This window comes from Aptenodytes patagonicus, chromosome 3 (assembly GCF_965638725.1).
Source record: "Aptenodytes patagonicus chromosome 3, bAptPat1.pri.cur, whole genome shotgun sequence".
Taxonomy (NCBI): domain Eukaryota; kingdom Metazoa; phylum Chordata; class Aves; order Sphenisciformes; family Spheniscidae; genus Aptenodytes; species Aptenodytes patagonicus.
Window position 1 is genome coordinate 131,450,801 of NC_134951.1, and position 22,403 is coordinate 131,473,203.

General features: G+C 43.4%; 1 protein-coding gene across 2 annotated transcripts in view; it reads right to left on the bottom strand.

The window, feature by feature from the left end:
- KIZ (kizuna centrosomal protein) overlaps positions 1-22,403 on the bottom strand; it is a 52,924-nt gene extending 30,521 nt beyond the window's left edge. For both annotated transcript variants that reach the window (XM_076335257.1, XM_076335259.1), the window contains exons 1-6: positions 22,280-22,403; positions 16,616-16,678; positions 14,963-15,119; positions 9,470-9,562; positions 4,030-4,405; positions 1,161-1,410 (exon numbers count right to left, since the gene is read on the bottom strand). In XM_076335257.1, the coding sequence (XP_076191372.1) occupies positions 1,161-1,410; positions 4,030-4,405; positions 9,470-9,562; positions 14,963-15,119; positions 16,616-16,678; positions 22,280-22,368 (1,028 nt within the window). In that variant the 5' untranslated portion in view covers positions 22,369-22,403. The remainder of the gene's footprint in view (positions 1-1,160; positions 1,411-4,029; positions 4,406-9,469; positions 9,563-14,962; positions 15,120-16,615; positions 16,679-22,279) is intronic.

Below are 22,403 nucleotides of genomic sequence, written 5' to 3' on the forward strand. Positions count from 1 at the left end.
TGGCCTCCTCCCGACATACAGCCACCACCAAACCACCCCGTATCTAGTATCTAGTTAACGGCTCCAGCTAGGAGCGTTTTGCATGTGAATAGTGCCCGCACAAGGTAGGGACACCCAAGGGGAGCAGCACCTGCTGGAATAAAGCACGCACCTGCAGAAAAGGCTTTCTTCAATATTTCTGTTGTGACTGGGGGCAGGAAAATGCTGGTGAGGAGGGAGGAGGGTGTTGAGGATACAGGGGACAAGGAAACAGAAGCGTGCCACTAAGGGAGAGCGGGCAGGAGAAAGGCAGCAGTCGTAGGTCACAACATTGTGGGGTCAGGCAGTGGTAGGATGGCCAGGGTGAAGGGGGACGTGGACACGAAGCACTGCAGAGGCAACTGGCAGCAAACAGACTTTCAGAAGAACTAAGAGACAGGAGATAAAAGCGGGAGGGATGCTCCCGCAGCAACGCAGCACGACAAGGTGGGGACCTAGGAAGGGATGGCGGCAGTTGGCATGGGGCTGTTGGAACACAGCGAGGGAGCAAAGCCAGCCCTCCCGTGCGACCTGGGCAAACCCCATGGACCATCTCATAGTGGGTATGCCCCGCCAGGATGGGGATGCACTTCCCTGTCTTACGAGGGCACCGCGAGGCCAAAAATCCAGCTGTGACTGATATTACAGCTGATACTCTGGTATTGCAGTTGTTGGCAATAAAACCCCACCACTTTCACACAGTAGCAGAGGACAAGCCGTGCATCTGTGTCGCACTTTCCTCATTCTTCCTCATTCTCTCTGCTATTTCCAAACGAAATGCTCAAGAAATTTAACCAACTGGAAATTTTAATCCACACAGAATATGCTGTTTAGTAAATGATAAGTACTATTATATAAACTTGCTGAAATAAGTTTGTGTACATTTACAGAACACCTATTGCATTTTAACAACAAACATATTTAACTTATCTAAGTCTAAGGTCAGTTCTAAGACCTGAATGAGTTACCTGAAGCCATTTAACCACTAGCACAGAGGTAGCGAGATCCTAAATAAATAGGTAAGAAGTTTGCCCACCTGTATGCGAGCTTTAGTGCCACGCATCAGCCAAGCTGTGAAAACAGCCTCCAGGGCACATGCTAACGAATGAGTACCAGCAGAGGGAAAATACGTAAGGACGTACCCGTCTGGTGCTGAGCTGACTGAAGGCTCCTCCTGCACCATGGGAGGGTTTGGTGGTTGCAGTGGGGAGCCCTCCGCAGTGTGGGCTTCCCTGCCCTGCTCCCGGCCGTCTGCTGGTGAGGCTGTTCCCCGCGGCACACCGGGAGTGCTTGGCATCACCTCATCGGCACTCGCGGGGACTGGCAGCTCAACGCTGCTCTCCCAGCTCGCCTCCTTACAAGTCCACCAGTTACTCAGGCAAGGCTTTGGTCCTGTAAAAAAAAAAATTATTCCCAAACATTAGCAGGACCAAGGAGTACATCATAGCATAGGGAATTAAACTAAGATTACCTATGCTGTTTGTTCACCTCTTTCACTTAATGCGCGTGAGGGAACATCCCTCTGCTCTCCCTTCACTTTGGGTTTCCCTGCCCACAGCCCCGTGTCCTTCTGTGCTCCTCTCGCAAGGGGGAGTCCGGGGAGGCTCCAGGCCTCCACGCTCACGCCTTTTGGGTTTGCAGCTCCCGGCGCGTGGGAGACAAACCCGGCACTCCTCAAAAACCATCACTGGCATGAAGACCAGCTACTTCACTAAGTCGTCTCTGGAGGAATGATGAAACAGAAAAGCTGGAAAAAGCTTTTCTTAGGGGAAAGAAGTGCACCTGAAGAGGCTACTGTCGTACGCATTTTTTAAACCTTGCAGAAGAAATACATGCCTGGAGGCTTTTAAACTCTGCACGTTAATTGCCTTCTCTCAAAGAGGTGAGTACAGAGCTGAATCATGCTTCTAAGACAACAGATACATGCTACTTATCTTTTTATAGAATGCCAAAAGTTAATGGACCAGCTAGTGCTGTAACAAATTAGTATTGCTACAGAAATTCCCAGTTTTCCATACAATTCACCATGGGTTTAAATTAACCACCATTCGCACACCTGTTAATGCTACAGCACCAGCGTTTCTGCTTGTCTTGGTCACCGAGTTTCACTGGAACCAAATCACTTAAGGTTTATGCCAAACAGTAGCTGGTGCCAGGATGGGCTCTCTTAGCCTCGTTTCCAAATTTGTGAAGCGAGTATGTGCAACAGAAATGTCACTACTGCACTTGCTGGGAAATGAGGATGGAGAGGAACAGAGGGGTTTTTTTGTTCAGTTTGGGGGGTGGGGAGAAAGGGGACGTTTTCTTGCTTCGTTAACCTGGGGGAAACAGGATTTGTTCCTTCCTACATTTTGTGCTGCCACTGCTGAGCAGCGGCCAGGGAGCAGCAGGAGAGGCTGGTGAGCACCGCTCTGCACCGAGCAGGCAGCAGATCAGGCAGCGCCACACCGAGCCCAGCGCATGCTCGCTCCAGGTGCGGCACAGCCAAGCGTCTTCATCAGCTGCTACCATTTGAAGCGCAGAAGGTCAAGCTTAGGAGAGCTGGAACAAGCCAGTCCCCTCCACACATTCAAACCTGGACCGCATTAGCCTGCTCACATTGCAACATGCATTTGGCAGCACACAGGCATAAAAAGCCCCCCGGGCGGTCTGAGGTGATTACCGTGCCATTTGACAAAAAGCTCATTTTTATTTTGAACCCAACTGTACAGTTTCTCTGAAGGCAGAGATACCGCATTCCAGAAATTAAATGGGTATTTCTTTCCCAGACACGATGCTGGCCACCTCAGCCTTCCCCACGGGGAGGAACCGGCGCTCTGCAGAGCTGCAGGCAGAGCCTGGGGCTAACGTAAACCAGGCTGGACTGGTCTCCTTCCAGTGCCAGTAAGGACAGGCTTTCATTAAAACAGAAAAGTGGCAAGTGCATCATATGAAAGAAAATGAGAGGCAAATAAATTCCTTAGAGAAAGAAAAAGGAATGGAAAAAACCCTCAAGAAAGAGGATGCCAGAAAAAACCCAAGTAGCGGCACAGAAGATCATCTGATGGGGATGCCAGCTTTCCTCTGTAAAGAAAACCACAATCATTACAGGAAAGCAGGAGTCCCTGCATCATTAGGGTTGCCACCAGTTTCCATTATAAATAGCTCCATTTTAGCAATTGTTATGGGGCTTGGAAAACTAGCTTAAGTTGAAAATTGCTATGTTAACTGGCAAGGCAGGGGAGAGTATTTCTGCAAGGTCTTAAAAAAGGAATAAACTGTTACTTAGTGACAAATCTTTGTCACTGCTACATCAAAAACACGTCCATTAGCTTACTTCAAAGTAAGTAACCAAGCCAGTAAAACGGGAGGGAACACATTTTGCCAAGATGGCAGAAAAAAGGGAAAAGGAAAAAAAAAAAAAAGGCTGGGAAGTTGGCACGCAGCCTTCGAGGGAAGGCTCTTCCCAGGGCAAGAGCATCTCGGCTGGGAGGCCTGCACCACCTTTCTCAGGAAAGCTGGGAACAAGGCAGAGAACCACCACCAAGCAGGAGTTAATCCAGCCACGTACGGGGACATACCGATCCTCGGTCTACATTGCCAAATCCTGCTTTCAGAAATGGATGAACTATTGTGCACGAGCGTTTGAGGGAGAAGGAAATCAATCTGAAACAGAAGCGATGTACTCTGCCAGTGAAGTAGGTTCGCATTAAACCTCTTAAAAATGAGGCTCAGACTACTTCAAGACAACTGCGGGCACAGCAGTGAAGAAATCTTCACTTTCTAATAGCGAACCTGAACAGGCTCAGCTCCCAGCAAGCCCTTGCCTGTCCAGATGAGTGGCCCGGGAGGAAATGGAGTCAAAAGAAAAACAAAGAAAAAAAGAAAAAAAAAGGCGAAAAGAGGCTGCTGCCGTGCTTCAACCAGAGTGCAACATGCATAGGGGAAAACCAGCAGCCGTGGGCATGACTCTGGTTGGGATGAGCATGCCTCACACCGGGCAGAGGCAGACCGGCATGTGCGCTGCCCTACCTGGGATGCTCCCCCACGTCCGTTCCTCCTCGGGGTCGGCTGGTTCAGGATCAGATGCTGAGGAGATGAGCTGCTCGGAGCCTTCCTCACTGGCTGCCAGGTCCCCGCATGGCGCTGCTCCCTCCACTGATGCATCACTCTCTAAATCAGCGCTTCTGCTCTCTGGACCAAGTCCTTCAAGTGATGGAGAGCACAAAGGCAGGCCAGGCACCAAGCGGCTCTCTGCAGGCTGGGTGGGTTTCTGCCACACGCCCAAACCTCCGGCGGCCGAGATGGCTGATGTGCGGTAGCCCATAGAGACTGTTGCTGGATGATACAGTCCTCTTGGCACGGCTGCCCCAGTGCTAATTCCTGCCTGTCTTCCAGCCCACGGCATCTGAAAAACACAGGTGGGAGATGGCTTAAGGAAACAAACAGGCAGCGTGGTGCAAATGGAGCTTCTAGAGGATCACATGTTGGTTTCTGGAAAGAAAAGCATCACAGAATTAAAGTATTTTGTATAGTATTATTATTACACAAACACTTGGCACGCATTTTTTGCATTCTAGCGTGAAAACAAGGGCCTGGACCTCAACTGAAGTTCCGTGAGCCAAAACAACTGGTGGCAAAAGCGCACTGCACCCTCAACCCGACTAAAAGGGACTGAAATACACAGAGCACTCAAACTAATCTAAACAGTAACTGGTTTTTACAAACAGGCAAACTTTTGAGATTAGATTCCTGCAAAGGCTTTTAAGACCCTGGACCAAAGCACGACATTTAGATCTACCCACCGAAGTCACTGAAAATACCTTGAAATTACTGACTCAGGTGGAACCCTTGTGCTCTACTCGTGCATGACTTTGCACAGCCGCTGGTAGCCTGTGGTTTAGGTACCTGTCATGGTTTAACCCCAGCCGGCAACTAAGCCCCACCCAGCCGCTCGCTCGCTCCCCCCCAGTGGGATGGGGGAAAGAATCGGAGGAAGAGTAAAAGTGAGAAAACTCATGGGTTGAGATAAAGACAATTTAATAGGTAAAGCAAAAGCCGCACACACAAGCAAAGCAAAACAAGGAATTCATTCACTGCTTCCCATCGGCAGGCAGGTGTTCAGCCATCTCCAGGAAAGCAGGGCTCCATCACGCATAACGGTGACTTGGGAAGGCAAACGCCATCACTCTGAACATCCCCCCTTCCTCCTCCTTCCTCCAGCTTTACATGCTGAGCATGACGCCATATGGTGTGGGATATCCCTTTGGCCAGTTTGGGTCAGCTGTCCCGGCCGTGTCCCCTCCCAATTTCTTGTGCACCCCCAGCCTGCTCGCTGGTGGGGTGAGAAGCAGAAAAGGCCTTGACTCTGTGTCAGCACTGCTCAGCAGTAACTAAAGCATCCCTGCGTTATCAACACTGTTTCCAGCACAAATCCAAAACATAGCCCCACACTAGCTACTCTGAAGAAAATTAACTCTACCCCAGCCAAAACCAGCACAGTACCGCAGCATCCTGAAGCCAAGACATGATCATTAGGACCCCGTTGCAGTGTCCATGGCACAGCTGGCCTTTCTGGAGCCACCCGCAGCCAGCTGCTCTGAGCAACCTCCTCCTGCCGCTCTTCTCATGGTCTTCTCTAGAAGGCAACAGGATGAGGAAGGTCCCCAGAGAGTTTGAAACATACATCTGCCATCACTTACTTGTCCATATATCCAGCTTTGCTCACAGCATGTCAACAAAGCAAATAAGAATGAGGCAAAAATCACTGTATTCATTGTCTTCCTTCTGCTCTTTCCTGTCTGTTAAATCACACCAAAGAAGAATGACTACTCATCTAACACCACGTAGATGAAATTGCATTTTCCGCAAGGCAACTTTGGGCATCAAGCAGAAACATTTTAAATGGCACTTTCCTCCAAGAACTGTTGAACTTGCATAAAAATAGTTCCAACAGTATAACCACTCTGCTTCTAAATCCCAGTGTTTTAATACTTGCCTTTTTTTCTTTGTAAACCTACTCAATCAGAACAATTTAGGAGGAGTGGCTACTGCCACCAGTACTACTAAAAGGTCACTGCCAGTTTATGCAAAGCCAAAATTAGCTATCGTAATACCATTGTTCATACTAAGCAGAGCTTACTTTTCAGTCCCAAATCACAGCAGGACAATTTACAGTCACCTCCACACCTCTCCTCTCTTTCATTGCCTGACCTCTTCCTACCATACAAAGTCAGCTGCCAAGCCCAGCTTAAAGGAAACAAAGGCATCTTGTCTAGTCTGTGACCAAGTTTCATTAAAAAAGCTCAAATTCCACATAACAAGAAGCAGAACAAAAAGCCATGAAGTTATTTTAAGAAGGAGTAAAGGTTTGCTACTCAGATTAAGTTCACAGCTTATTCCATCACCACTGCTCTCGGCTTCTTCCTAATTACTTTTCGGTCTTGGATTTGCTGCTTTAAAATGCATCTAGCAAGTACTTTATGGATTTAGCAGCTCCTGGATGTAGTGTTCCAAAACAAATGCAATTCAAACAGGTACAAGTGCTTGGCAGAGTCAAAGCAGACACACATCTTTAACAAGCTCCTCTTTGATTGCAAAAAAAAAAATAAATCTCTTCACTGCCTTTGCATTCTCAAAGCAAAAGTATGACAGATAACGCTGGTCTACGTACCGTTTTTACCACCAAAACAGTAAAAACGTGTAGATGACTTACCTAAAACAGTCAACAAAATTACTGAACTTCATATCACTCCAGCTGGGAGTTAAATGAAGTCTCTGCACAAAGCACACTTACAATCCTCTTTTTGGTTGTGGAGTGCAGGCTCCCCACTTCTTCCTTCAGTAACAAATACAATCTTTTTTTATTATCATTAAAGTGTTTTGAAGAGAACAAAGATAAGAAAAAAATCCCTTCCATTAGGACTTACAAAAGGGCCCAGTCTCCCCCAGCAGTAGACCACCACGTGAAAGCTAGGGAGGTGAAGCTGAGCCCGAGGCTTGTCTCTTCCAGGCGCCAGGCGTTAGTCTCACCTGGTGACACCCCCTTTCTTGGGGAAGAATGCTCTGCCACCCACAGGTGTTCCTGGGAGGTGCCCTATGCCCTACGTCCGACAGACATGGCAGTGCCAAGATGCACAAGTCCAAAAATCTTCAAAAAACTTCAAGAAAGTGCTTCAAAGTTGAAGAAGCCAGACCTCACTGCACAAAGATTTCAGGAGCCCAGGTTATACAGCTCTGCCAGCTGAGAAGGACCTCTTCAGTACGGGACCTCTCCTCCAACCTGTAACACCGGATTGCCATTACACTGGGCTTCAAAAGACTGGTGTTCAAGTCCTTTCCACGGAGAATCATGGTTTTCTAGACAAATACTGTTTGGGCATATGATTTCTGAGCTTAAGGACTCCCATAAAAATTGAGAGTCCAAAAGTGTGCATGTCCCGTGGCTCAGAGAAGTACCAGATATTCACACTGGTGTTTTAGGGGCATTGGGACCATCTCTAGAAGATTGCTTCTGTGATTGTCCTTCTTGGTCTCCAAGATGCATCACTGACGACGTTATCACGCGATCACTGGCATCCTGACTAGCCTGAAGGAAAACATTACGATACCAGTGCTGGTAAATAAAACCAGTTCCAAGCTGTAATGATTTGCATCCTGGATATACCACCTTCTAACCGCACGTGCTCGCTATGACTGACTCAGTGCCACATCGCTGAGAACAAACTCTCATATTTTGAATGTAAGAATAAGCAGATTTTAAGTGAGGTGAAGGTGGTGGGAAATGGGCACAATCAGTCAAAAAAAAAATGGAGTTACAGAATAAGACTTGAGACACAGCACATAGACAAGGCAAAAGGATGCACAATTTAGCTGAAGTTAAGGAGGGAGATGAGGAGAAAGAAGGGGACAGGTGAGGAGAAAGAAGGGGACAGGTGATGAAAGAGTCCACAATCAAGCTATTAACTGTAATTCAACATAAAGTGATATATTTGAGTACGCACCAAGTTCTTGTACTGTCCAAAACCTGCTAACAGTTTTTGAAAGTCTAAGTCACACCGTGAGCCTTTGATGTTCTAATATTTGTGTAAACTTTTCCATAGGTTAGAAATCACACCTCCTACACCGACTGCTTTTAATTGAAGAATCTAGCATTAAAAAATAAACTCACCTTTTCACACACATCTGAATTAAAAACGTAATTCGCAAACTGCTGGAGGCCTGCTTATATAGGTCAAGGTTGCTCGGGTTCATTGCTTTGTATATTACAGTTTAAAGAATGCTCTAAATTCAAGGTTTTTAACTTTTTAATCTATGGGGAAAACTTCCTATAAACTCAGATTAACGACTGCTAATGCACTGAAGAAAGAAAACCGAAAACCTTCCTCCTACTATAAAAACAAAATAGTGTGGCCTCTGTTTCTTTTCTGATAAGAGTCTTAAATACCAAACATTTAACTGCATAATAACATTTACTGGCAGCCAGGCAGCCTGCTTAGCAGATATATAAAGCAGGTAAAAGGAGAAAAAGTTAATTTCTTGGCTGAATGATTCCATCGGTAGCTATAGGGCAAACTAGAAAGTCTTTTAGTAAAGTAGCAGTTGATTCTTCTATCAATCTGCAGCACACATACTCTTCCAAGGAATGCATTAAATATGAAAATCATATCCCGTTATCATCTGTTTCCAGCTTTCAGCCCAGTAAGCTTTTCTTAATGAATGCTGTAGCCTAAGGGACAAGCATGCTGTTGGCTTTTCTCAATAATGGAGTGATGCTACCATTTTTGCTTATTACAATATCGACTAGCTGAGGGGGTTTCACACATAGTCACAAGTGACTACTCTTGCCAGCATGCTCCAAGTTATTACAAGATGTTTTTAGACATTTCATCTAAAAGAGCTTTACTGCTTTTAGTGAAGAAAACAGCTATGGTCTTGAACTGTATCATTTATATGGAGATAGGAGGAGGGATTAGAAGCCTGCATTACTGCAGATATATAGCAGAATATATTTAAGTATTCCTTGTCGGTCTTTGTCTGTTACTTAGATATGCAATCTCTTTTTGCTTCTTCTGAGAAAAGGTCAAAACGCACAAAATTATAAATACACCGTATGAATCGACTGCTGCATTTTTAAAAACATCATTCATTAAGAATATTTCCTCCTCGGTCAAGACCATTTTCACACTATTCAGCATAGGAATTATAAAAACCAACACAAAGATGAATATAAACAGTTAAGAGTTTTTTCTCCCCCCTGTTTAATTCTAGTTCTTTGGTTGAAATAATTGCACTTTTTACCCAGGTTATTCTACTTCACTCAGGCACTAAACAATATTTCACACTACAAATGCCACAACAAAAATCCCCACGCAAAGACTGCTTAGCAATGCCTGCCTCTTCACGCAGCAGCTCAGAGGAAAGCACATCAGTGTAATAAAACACATTTCCCCCCCCACTTCTTTCACATTACCTGCTCGTTGTATTCTTCTTCCTTGTCACCTTCTGCTGACAAGTTACCCTCTTGAAGTGATAACACGCTTTTAATTTCTCTTCCATACCATGCCTAAACGTGAAGAAATCCATTACATAAAATTGAAGGCCAAAAAAAAACCCCACCACAAATCAACAAATATTACTTTGCAAATTGTGCACTTTTAAACGTAATGTCCTAGCAGCATTTTTTACTTGGACTATATTTTAAAAGCCAGAAATCCCATTTTCTCCTAATTTTTCCACTCCCCTGAACAAATGACGTGGCCTGTACACAATCTCCTGCAGGTTTTTAATACACATTTATTCATTCACATAATTTAGAATCCTACAAAATAGTAATAACTTGGGAAGAAATAAATTTGAGTCAACAACTAGTATTTGTAACGCCAAATTATTTCTGCTGTATCTAGACAATGACTCCACTGCTTTGGGATGAAATGAGCTTTAGAATTTGTATTTGTTTTACATACATCATCTTACAACTCATTGAGCTATTATAAGGAAAAAATATATGGCAGATGTTATAAAGAGCAACCAGCATGAAAGGCAACTTGCTGTAGTGTTACTAAAACAACTGCATAAACCGCCTTCACCTACACTACATTGTTTAATTGACCAAATGTAATGCATTCATAGTAGGACTACTGCTTAAAAGCCAAGCAGATGCAGCACCTATAATTAATCCTGTTTGTTAGTAATTGTAAACCCCAATAACAAGTTACATCGGCCCTGAATGAAAGCACTTCAATACCTATTCTGCATCAGGTAATATGCATGAAAATAAATCTTTAAAACAATTAACTTAACCAGCTCTGCACTTCACTCCAATGGTGCATTCAGCAAGTCTGCTATCTCCCAGGTAATAGAAGCTGTTCGTAAAACTGTAAACGTGAAATTTTAAGAAACAAAAGCTAACCACATGAGAATTAAAGATGCTCAAAATAAACTTAAATGTAACTACTGGATTTTCCTGAAAGCTTAAGTGAATTTACTTATACTCCCAAAAATTTCTGAGCAAGTTGCAGATACACAAACACAGGGGAAAAAAAAAGTTAATCTTTCAGAAACAAAAGAAGTTTCATCAGTTACAGCCACATAATAAACTATGCACATAGTTATGATAAAGCACTCCTAAAGGGCATTCTCTCTCTATGAAAAAAAAGAAAATAGTAATAATTTCTTTCTGTGTACTTCCATGATAGATTAAATGATTACATGCTCCATAATTCTTACGCAATCCACAACAAGGGGGCTTTTCATAACTGCAACATAGAGGATATGTAATCTGTGCTTTGTTCAACAGCTCAGAAAAATAAGCCTAACCTGGCAAAAATAAAATGGATGGCATAGAAACATCACAATGGAAGCAATGAACGAAAACCCTGCGTGCAGATAAACCCATGGCACAACTGTGACTCACACCAGTATGTTGTAACAACCTACCACTAGTCCAACTGGTGTGTATTAGGATTGCTCAGAAAAAAAAAAATCCTTAAAAACAACAGGGGAAACCTAGCATCACAACATACCCCCTGGTCCTGCTCTGCTTTAAATAAAATTAAAAAAAAAAAAAAAAGAGGGTAGGAACACACACACACCCCCAGGGACAGTCTGTAAACTATATGTTACTAAGCTGAAGCAAGGAAAAGATGCTCTGTGAACGTCACCAGACCCAACAGGCTTAAAAGAATTACCAGGCACTAGCTGGGCTACAGTTGTGCGAGGAATTTATTAATGTGGGTATGCAACCACGGGACGTTAGCCAGCCCATTGGTTTATTGGAGTGGAAATTGATTGCCACCATAAGAGATAGCTGCATCTTTTCCAGAGACCCTCCTTACTTCCAAAGGCAGGGAGATCAGCTAACCACCCCCCCAGAATCACCTGCTCTGTACCCTGAAGTCAAGGACAGCACCTCCCAAATAGGAAACGTACATGCAAGCCTACTGGCATTTCAGAGGGAGTGTTAATCAACACGAACGGGTCTCATCACCCCATCTCAAATACCATGCATAAAAATCTTCCACATGAGCAGAGAAAAGCAAAGATTGGGGCTATTTATTTTAATATGAACAACAGAAGGCAGGGTTAATACATTGCAAGTTACAGCTAATATGGGGAGAGTTGTCTGGAGCCAGCTAGTTGTTGTTGTTAATTAAAAAAAAAGGCAAGGAGATTTTCAATGAAATCAAAGACAACTAATTTAAAACCAATAAAGTTTGGGGGTGGTTTTTTTGGTTGGTTGGTTTTTTAGCCACAGTACAAAATTACTGTATAGGGCTTGTTGTCACGTTATACTGATTTGACAAAAAGCTTATGAGGATCCAAAAAGGACTAGACACTGCATTAACATCCATAGTTAAAAGGACCAAAGATTTTTAGAAAGGACAAAGGCTCACACTTCAGGTCATACATTTATCTACCGAAAGGAATTTTTCTAACGTAAAACTGCATACAAATGGTTTCTCGCCCTTTACTGTGATGCAGCTAGTGAAAGCCAAACCAGACAGTAGGAAAAAAAAAAAAAAAGAGTACATTACTGCTTCTACATCCCTACTTCAGGCTCAGCTCTAATAACGCTTCCTAGTGCAGTGTTTCCAGAGCATATTAAGAGAAAAGTTTAAAAAAATATTTTAAAGTAAGGTTTGTTCGTTTGTTTTTGAACTTCTACATAATTTTATATTTTTTCCCCTTCCGCTCCCCCTGTTTTATGTTGCAGTCTGATTCTCTCCTCCCCTCAGCTTTTTTCAGAAGTGCTTATGTATTTCTTCTCACATACTTGCTGTGTCTGAGGACCTCAGCCACCCCACACTTTCCTTTCAGTCCCGTACCACTGTCATCCAAGGGTGCTGCTACACCTCCACATTTTCTGGACCCAGGCTTTTTAGACACCTCCTTTTAAGAGGATCAGAGTCTAAGTTTTACTGTCTCAGATCAAGCTGTGTGCGCCCCTGAACAGAAGAAAGAGGGAGGAAAACACTACACTGAGAACACTGTTCCTGTTTTAATTCAAACTGCATTTCAGAGGAATAAAAAACAATCACAGCTGAGTTTAGACAGCCACACAAAAATAAGCATTGTGTGAGGACCACATCACAGGGCTTAAAATGCCTCAACTAATTTATTTCCTTCCCTCCTTTCTTCCAGCAAGTTAAAAAAGGGGAGTGGCAGAGGGACAGAAATAGCCCCTACCAAATACTTCTGAAGAATGCTACTGCTCTTAGAAAGCAGATATAAACACATTTCCCTCCCAGTTTTTACCTCCTCAAAAATCTAACTCCATATATTAGTGGCATGAGCACGTCACAATTTTATTTTTTTAAATCTGAGATCATTACCAATCTATATCACTTTGCAACATCCCAAATTGTCTTCAGGGAATAGCACGACAACATATTAATAACGGATTCAAAAACCCTCAAAGCTTGGCTGTTTCTTATAGTAGCCTATTAAATTGAAAGTACTTCAGTCATGAGTTACGATTAAAAAAAATCCTGTCTGTTATATAACCTTAAATATGGATCCTGATCAAGTTTGTTTCAAACATTCAGGTAAGACATGCGGAAATCTCTTTACTAGTATAGAAGAGTTTCATCTTACTTCTGCACTAATTATAAAAAAAGCAACACTAATATAACTATTCAACCTACAAATGGCATTACTGATACATAACCGTAAGAAAGACTGAAGCCATTTACCCCAATAGGGCTAAAAAGGAAAAGCAAAAAGTCTGTTCACATTTGCAAACGAGGGTCTGAAAGACTGGAAAATTAAGATAATCATCAAATTTTACTTCAGCATGAGAAAAAAATCATAGCAATTCAGGCCTAGTGGTAACTGATCTTTTTATCTCAACACAAATGAAACGACTATAAATGCTTTTTTTACTTCCACAACTTTTTTTTTTCTCCCATACTGTTTTAAGATATTAAGGTAGATTGACTACATACTGGAGGCACAGAAATCCCCATTTCATTATCAGTCCTTGTCATCACAGGGAGTAGGGGCTTGCCAGAAGGCAAATACTTTTCTCCAAAAAGAAAACACTGCAGAGTCAAGCTGACTTTTGACAACTGTTTCCACAACCAGAATTAGAGACCAAAACAATTGAAACAGGCAAAACAAATGGCAGAGGGTGGCTAATATAGTTGTTGAATGGTCACTTTCATTTGTCCTCATGAGAGCTTTTATTCTTCCATTTAAAATGTAATGGCCATGCATATTTTCTACCTGTTGCGGTAATTTTTAAGAAATTAGTCATTTAAAAACAGAACGGGCATGTATTAGTTCGACAGCCTCTTTCATAAGGCTAATTCATCCCAGCACGAGTTCTCAAACTGATGACATCCAGTGAAGTCAGCAATAAGACCCCTTTTGCAAGAGCGGACCCTTGAGCTGACAGCAGTCAAGGCTATGAGTGGAGAAAGGAAAAGCAGCACGTTTGCGGTCGTCTTTGATAACAAAGATGCTACAAAGAAGACAGCAAGAAGTATATTCTATTGGGTATTGGCTCTCTTAAAGTAGTCATTTGGTACTACCACACTCCTACCACGTCAGTTATGACGCGCCGTTCAAGTATACAAGGGGATGAAATACTCCTTGGGCTTTACTTTATTTACTTAAATAGCCCAGAAGGAAAGTTCAAAATTTCCAACTCTGAAGGCACGTGAGTCAAATCTCTGAGTACGTGCAAAAATGTTACCAAAAGCAAAGATCTGAGTGATGCAACAGGATGCTGGAGGAACTAGTTTTTTCTCTTACCACTGTTCAAGTATTGCTAGTTGACTGTTCAGTAATAGAACTAAGTGTGACCTCATTTTAGCTCAGCTTTAGTCCAGATAGTTCAAACACAGTGATTTGTTATAACAGAAGTTATTTACTCTTACACTTTCTCCGCTGATGAAGTGGAGCAATAAGCATAGGCAAGACTAACTATGGCTATTTAGGGTGTTCACACCAGCAAAATTAAAAATACGTCCTGAAATGATTTCCACAAATTGTATTTGGGTGTTTAAGTAATAAAAGCCTTACTAAAATACAGTTTTATAACAAAGTCTTTATGAAAATACTACAATTCAAGTCGCCTTTTTCTCCTAACCTAGATACTGCTGGTTTATTATCTTACCACTAACACTCCAAACACATGATCCATTTCCACATTTTTTTTAATCTCAGTTCTCCCTCACTTCCAAGAGACTCAGAAGCACACGGCACTTCACAGAACTCTACATTTAGTCTACAGTAAAGTGTTGCTGACTACTTCTGCAGCTACAGTAGGGTCTATTACATCATATATTAGCAGAGTTTGGGTTTATTTCAAATTCCCAAACATTACCACTTTAAGCACTCCAAAACATATGAGGTTTCACCAACATCTGAAGTCTTGATGTGCGTAATACTCAGACAAAACCAATTTAGCAACCCTGTAATAACAGTAAACACTAACATATTAAGTCTTATAGAAAGTTACTTCCATCTTCTGAATCATCTCTGAGCTTGAAGTTCTCATATGAGCTTCAAATTGGTCAAATTCCTTTAAAAAGGTCTGGTTTCGCAGAATAGCTCCTTTTTGTCGTTCATCTATTTCTTTCAAGTATTTTTTCAGCTTCATGTATTTTAGTTTCATTCTATAGGGGAAAAAGAAACTGTACTTAAAGAGCATGAAAACACACACATCTATTACAATCACTTTTCTTCAGACACATACATACTAACACTTATGTAGAAGCTGCTCCCCCAGCCCCCCAAAAGGGAGTAGACATTCTTCTGCACAACTGTCCAAAGCTACGTTACACAACTGACAGGATGTCTCCTATATAACTTCAGATTTAAACAGGGGGTTTGGTGTTCAAAAGGATAAGTATATTAAAAAAACACTTGTAAAATTGTTTTAAATGGATTATGGTTTAGTCATCTCACATTAAATCAAAATGAAAATCATATTTAGACAAACGTGCTCTGAAAGTCATACAAATTCTAACATTAAAGCTGCGGTTTCACAACTGCTTTAAGCCAACCTAAATCCATGCTGCCACCAAAAGGGGCATCTCACTCCAAGCCTTTCTTTTTTGTGCCAGTACTATCTGCTATGTAGCCACATGGCAGATTAGGCCAAGAGTAATCCAGCTGAAAATCCATCTAAACCAGTTCTCACCCACCCAAAAACCAGATTCATTTTCAGCCAGACCTATTTTCTTATCTGATGACAAGGCAGCCACGCAAGCATTAGTGCCAACAAAGGGAAAATGTGAACCAAGGGCAGTCAGGAGCATCTTTTGGTCTCGATCTGCCTAGAGGTCTGCTTAAATCAGTAGTGAAATTGCAACCTAAATCCCCCAAGCTGCCAATATTTTCAGAGAAACTTCAGTTCAAAAACTGTTAGATTAAAATAAATCAAATAAAAACAGAAAACAAAGTACATGCGATGTTTCCCCACCCGTTCAGGCTTTTTTTTCTTAAATTTACATATTCATTTTCTAATCTAAAGGCCCTCTTTCAGAAGAGGATTTCCTAAGGGATTGGCCATTATTGCACCTAGCCCTCAGTCCCTTTAGCCAAGACAGAAAAGTCAACTCTATGAGCTCGAAACACATTTTAGGAAAGGAACACTGGATGAGACACTTCAGCCCTCTGTTGTTGTTGGTTGGGGGTTTTTTTGCTTTGATTTTGTTGTTTAGGGTTTGGGTGGTTTGGTTTTTTTTTGTACAGACTGTATATCCAATTTACATTAAATAGATAACACAGAAACAATCCAAGGAGCAGGACCAGAACGTAGAATATCCTCTAGGACTTCCTAAAACTTTCAGACTTTATCTAAGACCCTAGGACTTTCTAGCACGAACCATGCTACAGTGATTTTGCAAAATTTGCATAAAACCAACTTGCATGTTAGCTATTACTAAGATAATAACATTTCAGTATTAATAGAATAAGGTAGTTATGTTATTGCTGAAGGTATTTCATCAATAACTTAGAGACACAAATCTTACATTATACTTAACATATGAATATAAATGTATTGTTATAAAAAACCTTCAAGATAACATTCTAAAAGCATTCCATGATACTGAAGTCTTTGTAACTAAAATAAAATAACCTATAAGAAGCTTTTAAATAGGCTTACAGGTATGCGTCAGACTTTCTGTATTCCATCAGTTTTCTTTCCAATTCCAGCCTTTTGGCTTCACTGAAAGAAAAACAAACAACACAGTAAGATAAAACTATCTCACAATTTAAATTCTCAAAATGCAAGAAATAAAGCATTTCACAGAGCATAAACTTTTCAGAGCAAAGAGCACATTTTCACTAGATTGGTAGCCTTACAGATTGATCTGCCAGCCAAACTCATCACAAAAAAAAAAGCCTCAAAGCTTTTACTTCTCTCTTTGTTCCTCATTGGAACAAGAGCTAGGTTGTTTTAAAGGGAAAAGATGCCTAAACATGTATATATCCACACAACACCCACCAAAATAGCCAGAGACTTCTGCCCAGCTTAAGCTGCTGTTTCAAGTCCCTTCTCCAGCAGCCCCAGGAAGGGCTCTAAGCCCTGAGACCGGCAGTTCACGAGCTCGTATCTCCCTTTCTTCCCCACTCCAAGTCCCAGAGCACGCCACTGTCAATGCAGGAAATACTTATCTGAACTCGCTCAAATGGACAGCTCCCCAGAACTTCCCATAGGAATGTATCAACACGTTAAAATAGATTTCCAGAAAATCCCAACTCTTTCCCGGCTTACAGACCCAACGTGCTATCCAAGTATTTTATTTAACGATTTGAACTTAAAATCAAGTACATATTTCACACTTATGCATTAAAGCCAAGTACATCTAGAGATACGCTAGCGCTACCTGCCAGAACTTAAAGGGTAACAGATGTAAGTAACCACCAAAAATATTTATGGTTGTGAAAATGCTGTGAGGCCATCTGTACCTGCCAAAAGCAATGCAAGGGTATAGGCCCACGGGGATGATCAGACTGCTTAAGAACAAACTCCATACCTCACCTACAATCTATTTCAAAGAGAATCTATTGTCAGGAAGAGAAAAGAGTAAAGCTGATATTATTTAATAATTACAAATTGCATCTGAAGATGAGCAACCATCCCATGAGTGGAAAAAAAAAAATCAATTGATAAGACAGAGGTTTCCAGTAGATTCACATTACAAACCCTGCAACAATCAAAGCAAGTACCCCAAGTTGCTTATTAAAAAATAGTATCAAATTCTTATTAGCCAGGAAGGCTGTACATATGCAAGTGATACGGGCAGATACCTGAGATTGCATGCACCCATATCGCTAGGCATGCTTATCTGTGGATTTGTGCACTACCCTACAAACGCGTCCATGTCATAGCCACACACATTTGCCTCCTCCCAGTTGCCCTGCACAGAGGAAAGCAAGGAAAAAAACCCTTTCTGCTTCTCAGTCAGAGATCAAGGCATCCATTTTACCCATCTGATCCTGCCACTGCCTGAAACAAGATTAGGTTTTCATGTCATGTATGCAATTTAAAAGCCACGCTTCATCTGGGATCTCATCCTTTCAATTTCCTTTTACATGATGGACAGCTACGCAAAAGCAGATTTCAAGATCTTGTTTTTACACTTCTAGAAGTAATTTTCATGACTCAATGAAGAACACTGATATCCTGATGGATGTAAAAGCCGATGGATGCGGACAGCCATTGGCTCCAATCCTATTTCTCATTCTCTGATACCACAGGTAGCACATCACATTCCTTAGCTCCTGAAAGATCGTTTCCTTTCTACCAGCGTGGTTCCCCAGTTTCCCCTTAATTAGTCTGTTACAGCTATTTAGACAGCACATTAAGTAAGGTCTTCTCAAGCCAAGACAAAGTGGTATAAGAAACATCAGGTAAGAGCATCTCAGCGTTTGAGTATCATCATTATGGATGCCTAAAATGGTCACCGCGCAGCTCGTGGCGTTTTGCAACGCAGCTCTGTCCAAGCACTGAATTAGAGGCAATCAAGACTTTACTTGTAGATTTGCTTGCCCAGGTTCTGGCAAGGTTCTAGCACAGTTTCTTTGTGTCAGTGACAGAAGTGAAGCTCGAAGCAGCACAGGGATCATTCTGGCCCCTCCGTTGCACCACCACCTCCTTTTTTTACATGAAAAACAAAGCTCTCGGCCTGAAACTTTTATTTGTTCACGCAGTTTTGCATTAGGTTAAAATGGTGCAAATAGTCAGCTATCAACTTTTTTCTTAAACGGGCAAAAATAGCACACTTCAGAACTTTTTAAAGGATCCAGGTGGCTCATTTTCAAACAACCCTGAATCTTCAGTCTACAGAGAAAGAGGGTTAGTTTGGGATTTGAGAGCAGAATTAAATTCCCTGGTCAGCCACAAGCTCTCTCTAATCTCCGGCATTTCACCAGGCATCGATCTGTAGTGATATTTGATCCCTCACCTCCCATTTAAACCAGCAGGACTAAGATGCCTCAATATTTTTTTGAGATACCAGGCCTTAGTCTCTTTGTGCTCCAGTTCTGCATCCGTAATGTAGGAACAACAGTACTCCTGTCATGATACCCTGTTGAGATAAGTACATAGAAAATTGCGCAACACTTGGGCACGATGCAGTCTTCCCATAAAAGTAAGAAATGTTATTTTTACAGTTGTTTTTCTACACCAGTCTGACATTAGATCAACTGTTGAGCACCAAGCTGCATCCACCTTACTAGCCTGGAGCCTGGCCAGAGCCTGCTCAAGCCCTTAGCCAACTGTGCCGGTCCCCTGGGTGGCTTAGAGGGGGCCTGTTTAGCACCATCTTCGACATACAACTGATACCAGCAGATATTTCTGAAACTAATAATCCTACCTGGTTCACATCTGTTCAGGACATCTCAGTATTTGTACACGTTTACTGCAAATCACCCTTAGTGCGAAGCATCTGGCCTCACTGTCTGAAAAGCAACGCTAACTGCAAAGTTAGTCACAGTGTTAAGTACAGCACTTTACGATATAATTCATTTACTTCATCGCCCACACCACTCAAACACTGCCTTTCTCACCAGCAACCACTGAAGACTAAGTGCTGATTAATCAGAACATGGTCAGGTCTGGATAAAACACAGAAGGTAAACTCTCTGCCCCATTTCACTTATTATCTTAGACACCTCAAACCTAACTCTTTATAATTTTGCACGCAACACAGATACCACTGACCTGCGTACAGAGACCTACGCATGCAGTAATCTTTATATTTAGATTGGACAAAGTACCAGCATTAGGAAATAAAATATGGCCAATAAAGTCTAACACGTAACTTAAGGTACAGTTATGGGGTTTTTTGCACAAGTCTCAAGGCAGTCCATGCTGACTATTTATCAGAAGCTTAATATCTGGTGGCTAATTTCTCAAGCACCTCAGCACTTAGAGATCTAAAGAAAAAAGATATTTATGAGAACAGGTGGAAAAGAAATATTCATGACAACTCCCTTTTAGTTCACCAAGTCAGATGGGGGACATAACCAAGCAGCAGCTTCCTCGCCATATTCAAGCTCTTGCACATACGGCTTAATAGTAGTGGCTCGTTGTTTGCCTAAGCACAACTGCGAACTGAAAGCAGGACTGCAGTCAGGAATGAAACAGCCGTCGGGTACTTCAGGTCTTAGAACAGGCGACTTGAAATTAGATCAGTGCAAAATTCCAAAGTGGGACTTAAAAAGCTGAAATGCTCCAGTGATTTAACAAAAGTTTTTATATTTTACACTTTAAAAAGTTGTTTAGATAAAAGGTATCACTTCGAGAAATTCTGAAGAGGCAACTGCCTCTGCAGCACCACTCCCGGAAGCAACAGCAGCATACAACTTGCAGTCTGGCATAAAAACTACTCCTTGTTTGTCAACACCACCAAGTGCAAATACATCTTTTATTTTATATTTTAAAGTACATACAACAGAAGAGCGCCAGGCAGAAAAGGTCTATTTACTACCACAGACCTGTTAAGCTGGGTCTCCAAAGGAAGCACAACCTTATGCAATCATGCTGTCTGCCCGCCTGTAACTCCCCTTCCCCAAATAACTCTTGAATCTTTTGGTGCAACTGAATTAGACAGAGGAGCTGACGTCTGAGACGTACTACGTTCCCAGAGGTTTCAGAGGAGCTGAAGAGGGGTAGTCCATTTGTGCAGTGTGAGCTCAGCCCTAGCTCAGACAACAGAGAAGCTACAAAAGAGGTGACCCAACTTCATGCAGATCAGGCTCTTGGGAAGCACAAGACAACTCTACTCCTAACACGAGGGATATCTGCACACAAAGACATAGTTTAAAGCAGCATGCAGTCTAGAACGCTCAGATTTTAATCTGCCCTCTCCCTTCATTTTCTAAGGCCGCAATTTAGATAAAGTGTCTTCCCTATCTAGGGCCCACATCTTTAATAATTTCTATACAATAGAAGTATACTTTGTATACTCTTACCCAGTCTTTTAAACAGCAAGTTATTCCTGTTTTGTTTGCCAGGGGTCTTCCAGGCCAGAACAGGATATTAGTGAAGATATACACGGCATTTTTGTAAAAGCACTATCTATGTGCAAGTTTAGATTCTCACAGCCATGGTGTTACTATTTCTGCTAATACTGTATGTTTGAGATGCTAGCATGAGACCCAGAAATCAAAGTCTTCTGTATTAGAAGAGCAGGTACTGCTTAAAAAGCAACTTCATGACAGTATACCATAAATGATCTCAAGAGACTTCCTCTGGCCAGAAAAAGAAAAGTGCTAATTGACACCAGTTACTGTGGTTACTGCAGTGAGTAACAGGCCGGGAGCATCACTAATTGCGCACAGCTTCAGAGGAACGCGCCGGTGATTGAGATCCCTCAGGCCAAAGCCCCTTCAGAAAGCTGGCATCACCACGTACACTTGCCTTTTTCCTGAAAGTCAGACCCGCCCCGAAGCGCCCACAAACTGAAACGCCTAAAATAACTTTTTTTAAAGATTAAAGAGGTGCCTGCAGGAGAAACACCTGTACCTGTCCATTCATCAACCGGCCAGCTCCGAAACGTCAGCATCTATATCATTTGCTTGCTCGCTTAAAGTAACAAGTAATTTCGTACGCATTGCCAGAAGCGCTTCGGGAGAACTTCTCAGACAAGCAGTGCCAGGTCTACAGCGCCTTCGGAGCTCACCCAGCACGCTAATACAGAAGCCACACAGCGGAATGACTGAAAACACGGGAGCCGGCTGTTACCGACGCGCTAGCTTTAGGTATCCTCCCCCCACCCCGGCACACGATCAGCCGAAAGAAGACGATAAAGCAGAAGGAGGTGACAGAAGCGCCCTGTCCCAGACGCTGCTGGGGACCCTGGACTATCCCCCCCCCCGCCCCGGGGAAAGCCCCCAGGCGTTAACACCCCAAAAGCACCCCGCGAACCCCGTTTCGTTCTCCCCGCACCGCCGCGTTCCCGGGAAGGCGGGAATCCGCCTCCCCCGCCGCGGCTGCCGGCGCCCGCCTCCCCCTCGGGGCGGAGACCCGGGAGCCGCCCTCCGGGGCACACGGCGGCTTGCCCCCGCGGGAGAGCGGCGTGCGGACCGGCCGCACCGCCGGCGCCTGCGGGCGCACCGGGCCGCCAGCCGCGCCGAGGGGGAGAAGCTGGCGGGACGCGGCGGGGACGCCGCCCCTCCCGGCGGCAGAGCCCGGCCGGGGCGGGGGGGGGGGGGAGGACGAGGCCCGCCTGAGGCGCGCAGAGGCCCGGCGGGCGGGCCGGGCGCGGCGCGGCCGCTCCCGGGGAGCGGTGCCCGGCGGAGGGGCGTGCGGTCTCCTCACCTGTCGCGGAGGCGCCGCAGGAGGCTGCCGAGCCCCTCGCGGCCGGGGCGGGGGGAGCCGGGAGCCGCCGCCGGGCCGGGCCCGCTCATGCCGCCCTGTTTACGCCGGTGGCCAGAGCGACGGC